General features: G+C 64.7%; 1 protein-coding gene across 1 annotated transcript; it reads left to right on the top strand.

Annotated features, from left to right (window-relative positions):
- Positions 1–499: 499 nt before the first annotated feature.
- Positions 500–7,707, top strand: TMED3 (transmembrane p24 trafficking protein 3). Its single transcript, XM_080651474.1, has 3 exons — positions 500–746; positions 1,893–2,141; positions 5,639–7,707. Exons 1-3 carry the CDS (start codon positions 567–569, stop codon positions 5,870–5,872), a joined length of 663 nt encoding a protein of 220 aa, XP_080507600.1. The 5' UTR covers positions 500–566; the 3' UTR covers positions 5,873–7,707.
- The last annotated feature ends 9,416 nt before the right edge of the window (positions 7,708–17,123 follow it).

Here is a 17,123-nt window from a genome sequence, read left to right as displayed (position 1 = left end):
GAAACGCGGAGGCCCCCCCTTCCCGCGTCAGCTCGGCCCCGGAGGTCACGGGGCGCAGCGCTCGGCCTGGCTCACGTCGGTGCTGCCGCCCGCGCTTCAGGGCTGCGCCGCCCCCGGGTCCCCCGCCGGTTCCGGCTGCGCGGCGGCCCGTGCCCGTGCGTCTGGGGACCGAGCGTCACCTGCCGAGGGACAGGCTGGCCGGGTCCTCACGGCGCCTCGCGTTGGCCGTTTCCGGGTCCCGGGCCGTGCGGACCAGGATGCCCGCGGGGGCGCGCTGCCTCCCCCCGCCCCCCGCCCCCCTGCCCGGCCTTTGCCGCCTCCTGGGCACCTGGGCAGGGACCGGGAGGACGGGGGACGCTGGGCGGTGTGCGGGGAGGGACGCGGGAAGGAAGGGGCGCAGGTGTGACAGGATGGATCCTGGGGAGCACGTGCCCGCGCTCCATCCCGGGCCCCGCCCCTCCTCCCCCCGCCCCGCGCCTGCGCACTGCGCCCCGCACGCCCGGAAGCGCCACGTCCCTGGGGCGCAGCCTCTCGGCGTCGGTGTCGCCTCCGCGGACCGGACCGCCATGGGCAGCGCAGCCCCGCGCCCCGCCTCCGCGCCGCCCCCGCTGCTGCTGGCGCTGCTGCTCCTGCTGCGGGCCGAGCGGCCGCGGGGCGCCGAGCTCACCTTCGAGCTGCCGGACAGCGCCCAGCAGTGCTTCCACCAGGACGTGGAGCAGGGCGCCCGCCTCTCCCTGGATTACCAGGTGGGCGCCGCCAGGGTGGGGGTGGGGTGCGCGGGAGGGCCCTGCGCCCGGGGAGCCGGCCGGAGCGCCCCCCCTGGTCGGCGGGGCGCGCGCGCTGTCCGAGCCCTGGGACCTCGGTGCCATCCAGCGCGCACGGAACAATGGCGGCGAGGCAGTGGGTTCCGGCTGCTCCCCTCCGTGTGAGGTCGTGGTCGGGGGAGCGCAGGGGGGTGGGAAGGGGGTTAGAGAGGGTCTCCGCGCAGCCGGGCGCCCCGCAGCGTTCAAGGGCGCGCGCTGTGGTGCAGGACGAGGATGAGCAGCTCCCTGCGCCCGCCCCGCTGGCTCTTGAGACCTCAGGGCTCCCGGTCCCCCAGCAGGTCCTTCCCTTAAGGGGGAGTGGGCAGGTCCAGGCGGATGTGGGGGTGTGGGGGGGACTGGAATGTCCCCAGAAAACCCTCCGCGCCTGGACACCTGCTGGCTGCGCTCGGAGAGGAGGCGGCCCCCGCAGAGCAGCGGGCGGCCCCGGCTGGAGGCTCGCGTGGGGGTGTCCGAGCCCCTGACCCGGCCCCGCGCACAGCCCTGCGGGCGATGCACGCCTTGTGGCTGGGCCCGCGGGCAGCCCGGCACAGGCACCAAGGGGGGTCATTCTGAGGCTGGAGAGGCCGAGGGGTGTAGATCAGGAGCCCCCCTTGGGGTTCCCGTGGCTGTAAGCCGCCCGCAGCAGGAGGCCAGAGCCCACACGCAGACCTGCGTCGGGGAGGGGACCCAGGCTGGAAGCAGGAGGCCTGGCCTGTCCTCTGAGGGGCCTGGGGCGCAGCCACTGCTCGCCTGGGGGTCTTCTTGGTTTACAGGGGGTTTGAAGGGAATGGCCCCAGGACTCTCCCCTCCAGTCCCGTCCCGATCCTGTGGGGCGGGATCTCACCAGCTGGACCCGCTCAGCAGTGACCGCGGGAGGGGAGGGACGCGGCTCAGCCCGCACAGCGTGCCCGGCAGACCCTCAGGAGTCCGGCAGACGCGGCCAGGGCTGAGCCTGCCCCCCAGCAGTGGGCCCGGGTCCCCCCGCGGTAGAGTGTGGGCCTCAGCACCTGCTCCAGGGGCGAAGGAGTGGAAGGGCCGGTCTCTGAGTCGGTGAGCGCCCCTAACCGCAGGCCCCGGGTCCGGCTGCAGGTCATCAGCGGGGGCCACTTCGACGTGGACTGCACCGTGCAGGACCCGCTGGGCAGCACCGTGTACCGGGAGACCCGGAAGCAGTACGACAGCTTCACGCACCAGGCCACGCACACGGGCGTCTACCGGTTCTGTTTCAGCAACGAGTTCTCCACCTTCTCCCACAAGACCGTCTACTTCGACTTCCGAGTGGGCGACGAGCCCCCCATTCTCCCAGAGATGGGGAGCAAGGTCACAGCGCTCACCCAGGTGAGTGGCGGTCCTGTGCCCCCCCCCCCCCCCGCCTGTCCCCACCCCGGTCAGCAAGCAGTCCCTGCCCACCTGGTCCCCCTCTGCGGTCTGTGTGGGCTCTGCCCCCCTTTCCCGGCGGCCCAAGGGGCGCTGTGTCCTCCTGACCTTGCTCTCCGCTCCCTGCTGAGGGGTGCCCCGGCCTCCCCTCTGTCCTCTCAGCACCGCTTCCCAGGTGCCTGGCGCCGTCTGCCTCCTAACGTGGTGCGCACGTTGGGGTGACACACGTTGCTCTCGCATGTGAACCCCAAACCTCAGCGGCTCCACACGATAGAGGAGTTTGCCTCCCGCAGCCATCAGAGGCGTTAGGTGGAGAGCCCAGCTCCACGGAACCACCCGGAGTGCGGGCCAGAAGCACTGCGCGCCCCGCCCGCACCCTCAGCTGGAGAGCCCGCCCGTCGGGTGCAGGAAGGGCCGACAGGTGCAGCCCCCCCCCCCCCCCCCCCGCAACGGTCACCTAGCAACAGCTCCACCCTCACTCCCTAGGGAGCTGGCGACCACTTGGAGAGAGATGGTCGTGTCCCCGTGCCCCCAGCAGCACTGGTCCGACCCAGCCCTTCCGCACGCCCCAGCCCAGGCCGCAGCACTTGGCCTGGCTCAGACGGCTGGTCGGGGACTGAGTGAGCAGGCCCGGCGGCCGGCGGGACAGGCCTGACCCTCTGTGGCCGCACCTGCTCCGGGGCCAGGGCACCTGGGTCTCCTCGAGGCCGGACCCCCGCTGCCCTCAGGTGGCTGTGCGCCCCGGCCCCTGTGGCCTTGGCTGGGGGCTCACAGGCCGGTCCCCCCGCCCCTGGCCGTTGGAGGCTGGTGATGCTGGTCCCGTGCGCTCACCCCTCCGTCGTGGCTGCTAAGTGTACGTTACGTGGACGCCTCGCCTGCTCTCAGGCAGCCTGTGCGGTGCCCAGGCCCAGGCCCAGGCCCAGGCCCCAGCGCACGGCCCGCCGAGGCCAAGCGTGTTCTGCAGGAGCCCTTGCACAACCGCTGCTCTGTTCTCCCGCGGGCGCTGATGAAACGGCGTCGGTCGGAAGGTGGCGTAACCCTCCGAGCGCGGGGCGGGAGGCCTAGGCCAGTGGTCGGCAAACTCATTCATTCACAGAGCCAAATACCAACAGGACAACGATGGAAATTTCTTTGGAGAGCCACATTTTTTAAACTTCTTCTGATGCCACTTCTTCAACATAGACTCGCCCAGGCCGTGGTATTTTGTGGAAGAGCCACACTGAAGGGGCCAAAGAGCCGCGTGTGGCTCGCGAGCCGCGGTTTGCCAACCACTGGCCTAGCGTGTCCTGCTGCGTGTGGTCCGGCTCTCCCAGGTCCTTCCCGCGTCCCAGCCCCGCCTGCAGGGACAGGGGCCTGCAGGGCCCAGGCCGACGGCCGCCTACACCTGCCGTCCTGCCGCCCCTCCCTGGGCCCGGTCATGGCAGCGCCTGGACAGGGGCCCCGGAGAGGCTCTGGGGGTGCGTGTCCCCCTCACGGTGCCCGCGGGTTTAGTTGTGACCGCTTTCCCGCTCCTGCCCCTCTCAGCGACAAGGGTGTGCCCTGTGAGTCTGGACGGAATAGTGAGAGACCGTTAGAGAGACCAGGCTCGCGGTCAGGTTCCAGCCCCACCCCTGCCGCCTGCTCACGGCGCCTCTGGGCAAGTCCCCCGGTCCCTGGGCTCCGTCCGCCGTGAGGAGGGTCAGGACGCGGACGTTCAGCGGGTCACGGGGTGCTGACATCAGGGACACGGACGTTAGCGGTTCACGGGGTGCTGACACTCAGACGCGGACGTTCAGCGGGTCACGGGGTGCTGACACTCAGACGCGGACGTTCAGCGGGTCACGGGGTGCTGACACTCAGGGACACAGATGTTCAGCGGGTCACGGGGTGCTGACACTCAGGGACACGGACGTTCAGCGGGTCACGGGGTGCTGACACTCGGACGCGGACGTTCAGCGGGTCACGGGGTGCTGACACTCAGGGACACGGATGTTCAGCGGGTCACGGGGTGCTGACACTCGGACGCGGACGTTCAGCGGGTCACGGGGTGCTGACACTCAGGGACACGGACGTTCAGCGGGTCACGGGGTGCTGACACTCAGGGACACGGATGTTCAGCGGGTCACGGGGTGCTGACACTCGGACGCGGACGTTCAGCGGGTCACGGGGTGCTGACACTCAGGGACACGGACGTTCAGCGGGTCACGGGGTGCTGACACTCAGGGACACGGACGTTCAGCGGGTCACGGGGTGCTGACATCAGGGACACGGACGTTCAGCGGGTCACGGGGTGCTGACATCAGGGACACGGATGTTCAGCGGGTCACGGGGTGCTGACACTCAGGGACACGGACGTTAGCGGTTCACGGGGTGCTGACACTCAGACGCGGACGTTCAGCGGGTCACGGGGTGCTGACACTCAGGGACACAGATGTTCAGCGGGTCACGGGGTGCTGACACTCAGGGACACGGACGTTCAGCGGGTCACGGGGTGCTGACACTCAGGGACACGGATGTTCAGCGGGTCACGGGGTGCTGACACTCGGACGCGGACGTTCAGCGGGTCACGGGGTGCTGACACTCAGGGACACGGACGTTCAGCGGGTCACGGGGTGCTGACACTCAGGGACACGGATGTTCAGCGGGTCACGGGGTGCTGACACTCGGACGCGGACGTTCAGCGGGTCACGGGGTGCTGACACTCAGGGACACGGATGTTCAGTGGGTCACAGATGTTCAGCGGGTCACGGGGTGCTGACACTCAGGGACACGGACGTTCAGCGGGTCACGGGGTGCTGACATCAGGGACACGGATGTTCAGCGGGTCACGGGGTGCTGACACTCAGGGACACGGACGTTCAGCGGTTCACGGGGTGCTGACACTCGGACGCGGACGTTCAGCGGGTCACGGGGTGCTGACACTCAGGGACACGGATGTTCAGCGGGTCACGGGGTGCTGACACTCAGGGACACGGACGTTCAGCGGGTCACGGGGTGCTGACACTCAGGGACACGGATGTTCAGCGGGTCACGGGGTGCTGACACTCGGACGCGGACGTTCAGCGGGTCACGGGGTGCTGACACTCAGGGACACGGATGTTCAGTGGGTCACAGATGTTCAGCGGGTCACGGGGTGCTGACACTCAGGGACACGGACGTTCAGCGGGTCACGGGGTGCTGACACTCAGGGACACGGATGTTCAGCGGGTCACGGGGTGCTGACACTCAGGGACACGGACGTTCAGCGGGTCACAGGGTGCTGACATCAGGGACACGGATGTTCAGCGGGTCACGGGGTGCTGACACTCAGGGACACGGATGTTCAGCGGATCACGTGGTGCTGACACTCAGGGACACGGATGTTCAGCGGGTCACGGGGTGCTGACACTCAGGGACACGGATGTTCAGCGGGTCACGGGGTGCTGACACGCGCCGTGTGCCGGGCTGGGGGCTGGCAGTGACCCTCCCCTCCCCCCCAGATGGAGTCCGCCTGCGTGACCATCCACGAGGCCCTGCGGACGGTGATCGACTCCCAGACGCACTACCGGCTCCGGGAGGCCCAGGACCGGGCCCGGGCCGAGGACCTCCACAGCCGGGTCTCGTACTGGTCCCTGGGTGAGACCATCGCCCTGTGCCTGGTGGGCGTCAGCCAGGTGCTGCTGCTCAAGAGCTTCTTCACCGAGAAGCGGCCCGTCGGGGCGGCCCTCTCCTAGCTGGGGCGCCCTGGCCGGCCCCTCGCCCCCCAGGATGGGGCCGCTCCCCGAGGCCGCAGGTTCCCGGGAGCTGTGGGTGCGCCCCGGGGGCTCACCTCCCTTCGCTTCAGAGGCTCCACCCTTGTCCCCGGCTGCTGAGTGCGGGGGGGGGGGGGGGGGGGGGCTCGGACCGACGGCGTCCCCCTGCACGGAGCGCGAGGCTGGGCGGAGCCGCCTGCAGTCAGACGGGCGCGGCCGGTGGGTCCTGTCCCGGGTGGAGAGCGGGGGAGGGCGCTGTCCGGCCTTGCCTCCCGGGAGCTCGGCCCAGGAAACCAGGCCAGGAACGGAGCGGGACTGGGTGCGGGTGGCTGTGCGTCTGCTTGGGGCGGGAGGCCGGCTAATAAAGATGCAGCGTGAGCCAGCGCCGCGGGGACGTGTGCTTCTGTCGCTTTGCCCGAGGAGCAGGCGCGCAGCCTGGGGACGGGGGGTGCGCACAGGACCAGTCTCTGGGAGCGGTGGCGCCTGGAGGCGGGCGGGGCGCTGTGCGTGTGTGTGTGCATGTGTGTGTTTGTGCGTGTGTGTGCGTGTGTGGGGGCGGGGACACATCGCTGCCTCTCCTGTCGCGGATCTGACCCTCTGCTTCATCTAATCCAGTGGCCACCAACCTTCCGGACCTCACGGACCACCGGTTGGCGACGGCCGATCTAACCTGTCGGTTCCCTCTGTGTGTGTGTTTTAATTTTAATTTTTAAAAAATATATTTTATTGATTTTTTACAGAGAGGAAGGGAGAGGGAGAGAGAGTTAGACACATCGATGAGAGAGAAACATCCATCAGCTGCCTCCTGCACACCCCCCACTGGGGATGTGCCCGCAACCATGGTGCATGTCCTTGACCGGAATCGAACCCGGGCCCCTTCAGTCCGCAGGCCGACGGTCTATCCACTGAGCCACACCGGTTAGGACTTTTTATTTTTATTGATTTCAGAGAGGAAGGGAGAGGGGGAGAAACATCAATGATGAGAGAGAATCATTGGTCGGCTGCCTCCTGCACGCCCCCCCTCCCCCCATCGGGGATGGAGCCTGCAACCCGGTAGTGGGCGGGGCTGGGCAGTCAAACAGCTCAGGGTCCGCACTGAGGAAGGAGGGGAAGTGGTTTATGGCCACAGCGAAGGGAGGACAGACCAGTCAGCTACTTCTCTGGGGGTCACCTTGAGCGTGAGGATGAAATGGACAGAGATGGACTGGCCCAGGGGTCGGCAAACTCCTTAGTCCACAGAGCCAAATACCAACAGGACAACGATTGAAGTTTCTTTGGAGAGCCACATTTTTTAAACTCAAACTTCCTCTAACGCCACGTCTTCAAAATAGACTCACCCAGGCCGTGGTATTTTGTGGAAGAGCCACACTCAAGGGGCCAAAGAGCCGCATGTGGCTCGTGAGCCGCAGTTTGCCGACCACGGGACTGGCCCATCCGCCCAGCACAGTCAGACGCTGAGCTGCTGAGCGGAGCTGCGGGGCCAGGGTGGGTGCAGGCTACGTGCACCCCCCCTCTCCCCGTGACAGCCTCTCCGTGTCGCCACCGAGGCCCCGCCCTGGGCCTGTGCACACTGGGGCGCAGTCAGTCTGAGGCCCTTCCTGCCTGAAGCGAGGCAACCTCTTAGGAGCTGCCGGGTACAGGCCCTGGCACACGGACACGCCGGAGGCCCTGGCACACGGACACGCCGGAGGCCCTGGCACACGGACACGCCTGAGGTCCTGGCACACGGACACGCCTGAGGTCCTGGCACACGGACACGCCTGAGGTCCTGGCACACGGACACGCCTGAGGTCCTGGCACACGGACACGCCTGAGGTCCTGGCACACGGACACGCCTGAGGTCCTGGCACACGGACACGCCTGAGGTCCTGGCACACGGACACGCCGGAGGCCCTGGCACACGGACACGCCTGAGGCCCTGGCACACGGACACGCCTGAGGCCCTGGCACACGGACACGCCTGAGGTCCTGGCACACGGACACGCCTGAGGTCCTGGCACACAGACACGCCGGAGGCCCTGGCACACGGACACGCCTGAGGCCCTGGCACACGGACACGCCTGAGGCCCTGGCACACGGACACGCCGGAGGCCCTGGCACACGGACACGCCTGAGGCCCTGGCACACGGACACGCCTGAGGTCCTGGCACACGGACACGCCTGAGGCCCTGGCACACGGACACGCCGGAGGCCCTGGCACACGGACACGCCGGAGGCCCTGGCACACGGACACGCCGGAGGCCCTGGCACACGGACACGCCGGAGGCCCTGGCACACGGACACGCCGGAGGCCCTGGCACACGGACACGCCGGAGGCCCTGGCACACGGACACGCCGGAGGCCCTGGCACACGGACACGCCTGCCGAGCATCGCTCCCCTTTACACACTGGGAGGGAGGGAGGGAGACAGGGAGGGAGAGCAGGTGGGGGCCTTTGCTCTGTCCTCAGGAGACTCTCCCTCAGGAATGAGTGATTTGACGTTTTGGGGGATGAAGAGGTGCCCCCCCCCCCCCAGTTATGTACACAGGCCAGCCGCCCAGGCCCCAGCCTCACTTTACCCCCGCGGAACCCCGACCTGCGCAGCCCCAGCTGAGGACAGGCAGGCGCTGGGTCAGCCTCACAGGGTCTCCCAGGGACGGCGTGTGCACTGTCAGGGTCCCCCAGGGACGGCGTGTACACTGTCAGGGTCCCTCACAGGGTCCCCCAGGGACGGCGTGTACACTGTCAGGGTCCCCCAGGGACAGCGTGTACACTGTCAGGGTCCCCCAGGGACGGCGTGTACACTGTCAGGGTCCCCCAGGGACGGCGTGTACACTGTCAGGGTCCCTCACAGGGTCGCCCAGGGACGGCGTGTACACTGTCAGGGTCTCCCAGGGACGGCGTGTACACTGACAGGGTCTCCCAGGGACGGCGTGTACACTGACAGGGTCTCCCAGGGACGGCGTGTACACTGTCAGGGCCCTCACAGGGTCACCCAGGGACGGCGTGTGCACTGTCAGGGTCCCTCACAGGGTCACCCAGGGACGGCGTGTACACTGACAGGGTCTCCCAGGGACGGCGTGTACACTGACAGGGCTCTCACAGGGTCTCCCAGGGACGGCGTGTACACTGTCAGGGTCCCCCAGGGACGGCGTGTACACTGTCAGGGTCTCCCAGGGACGGCGTGTACACTGTCAGGGCTCTCACAGGGTCACCCAGGGACGGCGTGTACACTGTCAGGGCTCTCACAGGGTCCCCCAGGGACGGCGTGTACACTGTCAGGGTCTCCCAGGGACGGCGTGTACACTGTCAGGGTCTCCCAGGGACGGCGTGTACACTGACAGGGTCTCCCAGGGACGGCGTGTACACTGTCAGGGTCTCCCAGGGACGGCGTGTACACTGTCAGGGTCCCTCACAGGGTCCCCCAGGGACGGCGTGTACACTGTCAGGGTCACCCAGGGACGGCGTGTACACTGTCAGGGTCACCCAGGGACGGCGTGTACACTGTCAGGGCCCTCACAGGGTCGCCCAGGGAAGGGGTGTGAACTGTCAGGGCCTCAGCACGTCACAGCTCCACGCAGACAGCAGGGAGGTTCTGGGGGTGTGGGGGCGCCCCTGTTTTATCAGGTGGGGAACCAGGGCCCGTGCCCATCCCGACTGCTCTCCGCACATGTGGGACGACCGCTGGCGGACCTAGGAATTCCTTCCCTTCACACGCCCGTGCCCGGCATCCCCGTGGCCTCCCCCCTGTACTTCCCCCTATACCCCCACCCCCTGCCTCTCCACCTCCTGACGGGACTGAGGAGCCCTCCCTGCAACTGACAGGTCAATCCCAGGGGCCGAGCTGAAGGGCCGCCTTAGGGAGACCGAACCTCAGAAACCAGCTTGGAGGCCCGTGGGCGCGATTCCCATGCACATTAGGGGGGCTCACGGGCGCCCCAGCTCAGCAAGTTACAACTATAAACACAATCCCCCCACAAGACAGGACTTCCACATGCCCGCACCACAGAGACAACGCTCCCTCACCCCACCACGGGGCCCGGCTCCTCAGAGCTCAGGGAGACTGTGCCCCCACCACTTCCTCCTCAAGCATGACGACGCGTCACAGGAAGGAGGGGAGAAAGGCTGCCACACTGTTGTAGTAACATCTCTATATATAAGCCTAAGCGACCATCGCAACCGGACGGACAACCGAACAGGCTGCGTGGGCGACCAGGACGGCAGGGGGGCAGTGAGGGGCGACCAGGCCAATGCGGGGGGGCAGTGAGGGGCGACCAGGCCGGCGGGGGTGCAGTGAGGGGTGACCAGGCCAGTGCAGGGGGGCAGTGAGGGGCGACCAGGCCGGCGGGGGTGCAGTGAGGGGTGACCAGGCCAGTGCGGGGGTGCAGTGAGGGGCGACCAGGCCGGCGGGGGTGCAGTGAGGGGTGACCAGGCCAGTGCAGGGGGGCAGTTAGGGGCGACCAGGCCAGTGCGGGGGGGCAGTTAGGGGCGACCAGGCCGGCGGGAGTGCAGTGAGGGGCGACCAGGCCAGTGCAGGGGGGGGGCAGTGAGGGGTGACCAGGCCGGCGGGGGGGCAGTTAGGGGCGATCAGGCAGGCAGGCAGGCAGGTGAGCAGTTAGGAGCCAGTGGTCCTGGATTGTGAGAGGGATGTCTGACTGCCGGTTTAGGCCCGATCCCCAGGACATCCTCAAGGGGTCCCGGATTAGAGAGGGTGCAGGCTGGGCTGAGGGGACACCGCCCCCCCGTGCACGAATTTCATGCACTGGGCCTCTAGTCTATACATATAAACGGAATATGCTAATTAGCCGGGTGTCACGACCGCTCAGGAGGAGCTGCGTGTGCAGATGGGCGGGGGGGACTGCGTGCTGCCCCCAGCTCCAGCGGCCGAGGGGAGGCTGGGGCTTGGGGGGGGGCAGAGTGGAGACACAACACATGGAGAGGCTGGGGCTGGGGGCAGGCCGGAGCGGAGACACAACACACAGGAGCACCTGCCCCCACCCCAGCGGACACAACGCGGTGGCCGGCACTGCGTGGGTCAGACATGGGTCCCAGGCCCCTGCGGGGTGCCTCCTCGCACGCTGGGCCTCTAGTGTAGAAATGTCTAAAAAGGTTAAAAGGTTTTAAAATGTCTGAGTTAACTTCCCCGAAACCTAAAGCGTGGTATTAAGAACACGTACCCCGCTGTCCTAAACGTGTGTCCCACAGATAAGGATTTGAACTTCGGTTACTGACTTAGAGCGACTTGCTTTGATGCCATATGTGCGTGACGTACTCTCCCCAGATATGCACGCACGAGTGCACACCCTGGTTGGTACCCACATGTAGCCCCTCGCCCTGTTAAGATTAACGCGTGTGCATTGATGTAATTCACTGACAGTCACCTGAACTGCTGTGGGTTCGAACGGGCCTTAAAAACGGGTCCTGACCAGTTGACAGCGCTCGCCTGTCAGGACAGCCACCGAGGCACGTCCTTCTGCCATCCGACAGACGCCGCCGCACTGCGCCGCTCCGCGCCCCGCTCCCTGCCAGACGACAGAAGAACAGCTAGTACCTCCCCATCGAGCCTTGACCGAGCACTCCGGTGAGGAACGCCGGCCCCTGCTCCCGGACCGGACCAGCCCCGCTGCCGGACCCCAGAGGAGACAGCACCCCGGGGTCCCGGTAAGCCTGTACCCGCAGCATCAGGAACTGGTGTGAGGAATAAAGTGCTGTGCGATCTGCATCTGCCTATGTCCATGTGGTGTCACTCCTCCGGCAGTTAACGGAATTGCTTTGTGTACGCTTGAAGCTGGAACTAAGGCTTTTGGTGTTTTCGGTCCCAGGCCTGCCCTCCGTCCTGCTTGCGTAGAGCAGCCTCTTCGCTAGTAACGACGTCAGTGCCCGAATACGTGCGCGGTTAAAGCTTATCTCAAGGGACGCCTTGGATAGCACCCCCTCTTTCCCGGACACACACACACCGAGTGGCCAGATGAGGATGATCTCTGAACGCATAATAACCTGGCCACTCAGTGTCTATCCTATAGAATAAAAGGCTCATATGCAAATTGTCCCCTCAACCAGGAGTTCGACCAGCAGGCAGGCTGGCCAACCGCCCATGTCCCCTCCCCCTGGCCAGGCTGGCCGGCCCCCACCCATGCACAAATTCATGCACCGGGCCTCTAATATATATATATATATACATACACACACACACACACACACACATATACATATACATATATACATACACACACACACTGAGTGGCCAGATTATCACACGTTCAGAGATCACCATCATCTGGCCGCTCCGTGTGTGCTGAGCTTTCACGCCGCCTGAACTCGCCTTCCCCACGTCTGCTTCGCTGGTGAGACTCCGGTCGGTTCTGTTCGCTGGTCTCTGCAGGTTTTGTAATTTTTACTGTTTTCAAAGCCTCCTTTTTGGTCATCTGAGGCGCTCTGGTTTGGAGTCCCATCCCAGGCACTTCCCTCCGCCACCACTGGGGGGCAGCACGCTGCAGCTGTTGGTGAGCTGGAGGGGGAGCCGCTTTGAGGGGAGGGAAGGTCCCGGGCAGTGAGGAGGCGGGGCCTGCAGGGACACCCCCTTCCCGGGCAGTGAGGAGGCGGGGCCTGCAGGGGCGCCCCCCTTCCCGGGCAGTGAGGAGGCGGGGCCTGCAGGGGCGCCCCCCTTCCCGGGCAGTGAGGAGGCGGGGCCTGCAGGGGTGCCCCCCTTCCCGGGCAGTGAGGAGGCGGGGTCTGCAGGGGCGCCCCCCTTCCCGGGGGCAGCTCTGCACCAGGAGACTGACCACCACCTGGGACGTCTGTCGAGGACCCCGCTGGGCGTCGCCAGATGTGTGCCCGGCACCCGGCGTGGAGGGGACGTGGTGATCCCGACCCTTCAGCGAGGACGAGGGGACGGGGTCCGCTCGGGCCTGGCCCACGCGGGGCCACAAGCTCTCCTGTGCCTGGTCCTCTCGCTGCCTTAAAGGGTGCGATGTGCTGTGAGCGCAACGCCCGCCCAGACCCCCAGATGTGCCAATGTCACAGCCACAGCGGCCGCCCTGCGCCCCAGCACCTGCCCGCCCCCCCCCCCCCAGCTAAGCCCCGACGGGAGGCACGTTCCCTGTCCCCCGATTCCCCCCAGAACATGATCTGCATTGGGAGAGGAGCTCCCGCCCTTCCCGCGCCCCAGGACCAGGCGTGAGCCCCTGGAGGCGCCGCCTCCCCCTGGTTCCGTGTGAAGGTCACCCGGACCGCGGGCAGCTCTGGGCCGGGAGTCAGGCTGCGCTGGGAGGGACAGACACCAAGGCCGCCACAGCCCCGGCCTCGCTGCACTGCGGCTCCGACTCCGACCCTCCGACCGTGCGGTGGGCACCCACCCCGGAGCACTTCCTCCAGGAAGGCCCGCGCTGGCCGGTCCCCCTTCCTCGGTGTGACCGCCTCGGGGGGAGGAACAGCGGCCACGGGAGCCCGGGCCAGGTGCGGGCTGGACGCTGCTGCCGGGGCGGCCATCCTGCCCGTGGGGGTGCCCCGTCTGCCTCTCACAGCTCCCCCAGCTCCCCAGGGGTGCTGGCTGGGAAAGGGATTCTCCACCACAATGCCCCCGCCCCTCCGTTCCTCTCCGCCCCCCAAGTCCTCATCCCATTCCCAGCCCCGCCCCTTCCCTCCGAACCTCTCCGGGCAGAGCCCCCCCCCCCCCCCCCCCCCCCCCCCCCGTTACAGGGCACACGGGCGCAGCCACCCGGGAGGCTGCTGTGAAAACTAAAGGCGTCGGGATCAGGTAGCCAGGGGGCGGGCCTGACAGCAGCCCCCACCCCGTGAACAAGCTCTGGTCTCCAACAGGAGATGCGCTCAGGGCGACAGACAGGGCGGCAGCGCAGAGTCCCAGGACCTGGGTGGCTACAGCCAGGCTCTCCAAGGGCAGGGCCAGCAGGGTGTGTGTGCACGTGTGCCCGGCCGGCTGGCTCAGGATACATACGGGTATGTGACTGGCTGACTGGCTCAGTATACACGTGTGTATGTGACTGACTGGCTCAGGACACACGTGTGTATGTAACTGGCTGACTGGCTCAGGATACACGTGTGTACATGACTGGCTGACTGGCTCAGGACACACACATGTATGTGACTGACTGGCTCAGGATACACATGTGTACGTGACTGGCTGGCTGAGGATACACGTGTGTACGTGACTGACTGGCTCAGGATACACATGTGCACGTGACTGGCTGGCTGAGGATACACGTGTGTACGTGACTGGCTCAGGATACACGTGTGTACGTGACTGGCTGGCTCAGGGCACACGCCTGTACGTGAAGGCCCGAGGACCGGGGCCGGAGGTGTAGCTGGTCCGCGGGCAGATGACGGCTCGGTGCGTGAGCTCAGCAGCCCGACGAGGTCTCCTGCCTCCGCCCTGGGCTCCGCGAAGGCCCTGCACCCCGCGTGGGGCGAGCTCTATCCGCGCACGGATTCCCACGCTCCCCCAGCCACCCGACACGTGCCGTGAACCACGGAGCCAGGCTGCCACGGAGGCATCCTGTGGGGTCACGGGTGGGCGAGGACGGGGAGGGGCCCCGCACACGGAGACCAAGTGGCACCTCGTGCTGTCCCTCGGCACCTCGAGCCTCCCAGGCTCCCAGGAAAGGCTTCGCCCCCCGCGCTCCCCGGCTGCGCTCACGCCCGCAGAGCCCGCACCCACGTGCTGCCTGTGACACCGCCCGGCCCGCTGCCCGGCTGGGACCCCGGGGGAGGACTCACCAGTGGGCGACTCACACATGTGGACGAGAGGGGCCACGTGCTGACCTGACCGCTCCGGGGAGGCCTGCGGGGCGGCTTCGCAAACTCAGAGACCTAAGGTCACCCCACAGGACGGTCTGGAATTAAATATTTAACTACAAACAGGTGATGGTGGGGAGCCATGTCCTAGGCCGGTATCTTCCCAGATGAAGACCCACTGAGATCTTTACTGAGTCCATTTGTTTTTTTGTCTCTAAGATAACACATCGGTGAAATGTCTGGGTACCTTGTAACTCCCCTTTTTCCGGACCCCTTGGGGCACAGCCTACTGTGCTGGGCGCCAGGACAGAGACCACAGATCCCCTCATTGTCATGTGAATTGTCCCTGCACCCACCTGAGTGTGTGTCCATCATTTCACTTTTATCCAATCCCAGGGGTTCCCGCTTTGCTTTATCCCACCTCCTTAATCTGTCCCCAGTGAATTTCACGAACTCCCTACGTCCCTTTCCTTCGATTGCAATGTGTAAACACAGATGGAACCCCCATTCTCCGGAGCATCATCCCCATCCGTTGAGGTTCCGCTTCCCGGCGATTGTCGGTAGTTTGGCTCCAATAAACTCACAGAAACTCTTTACAGCACTGAGTTACATTTTTACGTTCACACGCACTACGCGTGAGAGCGGAGCTGGCAGCAGGCTGGGCATGACGTCTGAGTGAGTGGAGGCAGCTCTCATGCCCACAGGCCCTCGGGGTCCCTGTGAGAAGCCAGGGAAGGGGCTCCCCCACATCCACAGCCCTCGGATCCCACGCCTCGGGGCGCAAAGCGGGGCTGCCAACGGACAGGGCGCTCTCCTCCTCGGACCACGCTTACCCCATCAAGAACACTGCACACACACAGCTGAGGACAGAACAGGACGTACGTGTGGACGCGAGGCCTGAGAAAGTGTGCGCCTATTATCCCAGTCGGACCAGATTCCAACCCAAAGCCTGTTTAATGAGCTTCGGAGAAAAATCAAACATCGAGAGACATGGAGGTGCCTGTTCCCTCCCAGGGGAGACAGTGTGATGAATCGGGGTGCCGTTCCCAGGCACGTGGCCCTACCCTCACTACACACGTACATGTTGGTGCTGTCAGCCTTCAGCTGCGTGAACGGGATAATATTAATGACAGAATCAGACTTGCGGACTTCCCACGCCTTTTCCTTCTTCATTCTTTTTCTCTGCTTCCTATTAGCTCGATACCATTTTACTTCCATTTTTCAGTCCCTTTAGGTTTGGAATATAGATAAGTTTCTGTTCCTAGCTTTCATTTTCTTAAAAGTGCATATTTAACTATACTTTCCAGAAATAAAGACTATGCCCTGGCTGGTGTGGCTCAGTGGACAGAGCGTCGGCTCGAGGCCTGAAGGGTCCCGGGTTCGATTACGGTCAAGGGCTTGTATCTTGGTTGCAGGCTCCCCAGCCCTGGTCGGGCGCGTGCAGGAGGCAGCCAATCGATGCGTCTCTCTCACATCCATGTTTCTCTCTGTCGATCACCCTTCGTTCCATACTCTCTAAAAATCAATGGAAAAATATCCCCGGGTGAGGATTAACAAAAAAATAAAGACTGTATCTCCACGAGAGGCCCGGTGCACGAATACGTGGACTCTCACGGGGGGGGGGGGTCCCTCAGCCCGGCCTGCACCCTCTCGCAGTCCAGGAGCCCTTGGGGGATGTCCGTCAGTCGGATGTCCTTAGCGCTGCTGCGCTCGCCAGCCATGAGCCCGGCTTCTGGCTGAGCGGCACCCCCCCTGTGGGAGCACGCTGACCACCAGGGGCAGCTCCTGTGTTGAGCGTCTGCCCCCTGGTGGTCAGTGCGCATCATAGCGACCGGTCGTTCCGCCATTCGGTTGATTTGCATATTAGGGTTTTATTATATAGAAAGGATTATTATATAGGATTCTTCCCTCAATCCTGCATAAGGGGTTTGTGTGGTTAGATACTCATGAAACACCTCTTACTTTTTCCTATTATTACTTATAACTTAAGTTTTACCTATTTTTAAAAATATATATACTTTATTGATTTTTTACAGAGAGGAAGGGAGAGGGATAGAGAGTTAGAAACATCGATGAGAGAGAAACATCCATCAGCTGCCTCCTGCACACTCCCTACTGGGGATGTGCCCGCAACCAAGGTCCATGCCCTTGACCGGCATCGAACCTGGGACCCTTCAGTCCTCAGGCTGACGCTCTATCCACTGAGCAACACCGGCCAGGGCTTGGTTTTACCTTTTGACACAAAAACATCCCATTGTTAGGCAGACAGTTAATTAAAGTTACTGACACATTGACCAAGTGTGTTTCACCATGTTTCTCCAGCTCATGCTCTCCCCTTGTGCTCACGCAGACGCCCGAACCGGCTTTTTGGTGAGAGTCGGTGTGTGCCACGCTCGGTCGTTAGTGCTTTTATTTTTATTTTTTAAAAAATATATTTTATTGATATTTTACAGAGAGGAAGGGAGAGGGATAGAGAGTTAGAAACATCGATGAGAGAGAAACA

The sequence above is a fragment of the Plecotus auritus genome, assembly GCF_963455305.1.
Source record: "Plecotus auritus genome assembly, chromosome: 15".
Lineage (NCBI taxonomy): Eukaryota > Metazoa > Chordata > Mammalia > Chiroptera > Vespertilionidae > Plecotus > Plecotus auritus.
Note: the sequence above shows the minus strand (reverse complement) of the source record. Positions and strands in the feature narration are given on the sequence as shown.

Excerpts from the sequence above, each read along its gene's own strand:
- TMED3 (XM_080651474.1), top strand. The coding sequence starts at position 567 with ATGGGCAGCGCAGCCCCGCGCCCCGCCTCCGCGCCGCCCCCGCTGCTG. Across the intron at positions 747-1,892 it reads GCCTCTCCCTGGATTACCAG|GTCATCAGCGGGGGCCACTT; the intron begins GTGGGCGCCGCC and ends GTCCGGCTGCAG. Across the intron at positions 2,142-5,638 it reads AGGTCACAGCGCTCACCCAG|ATGGAGTCCGCCTGCGTGAC; the intron begins GTGAGTGGCGGT and ends CCTCCCCCCCAG.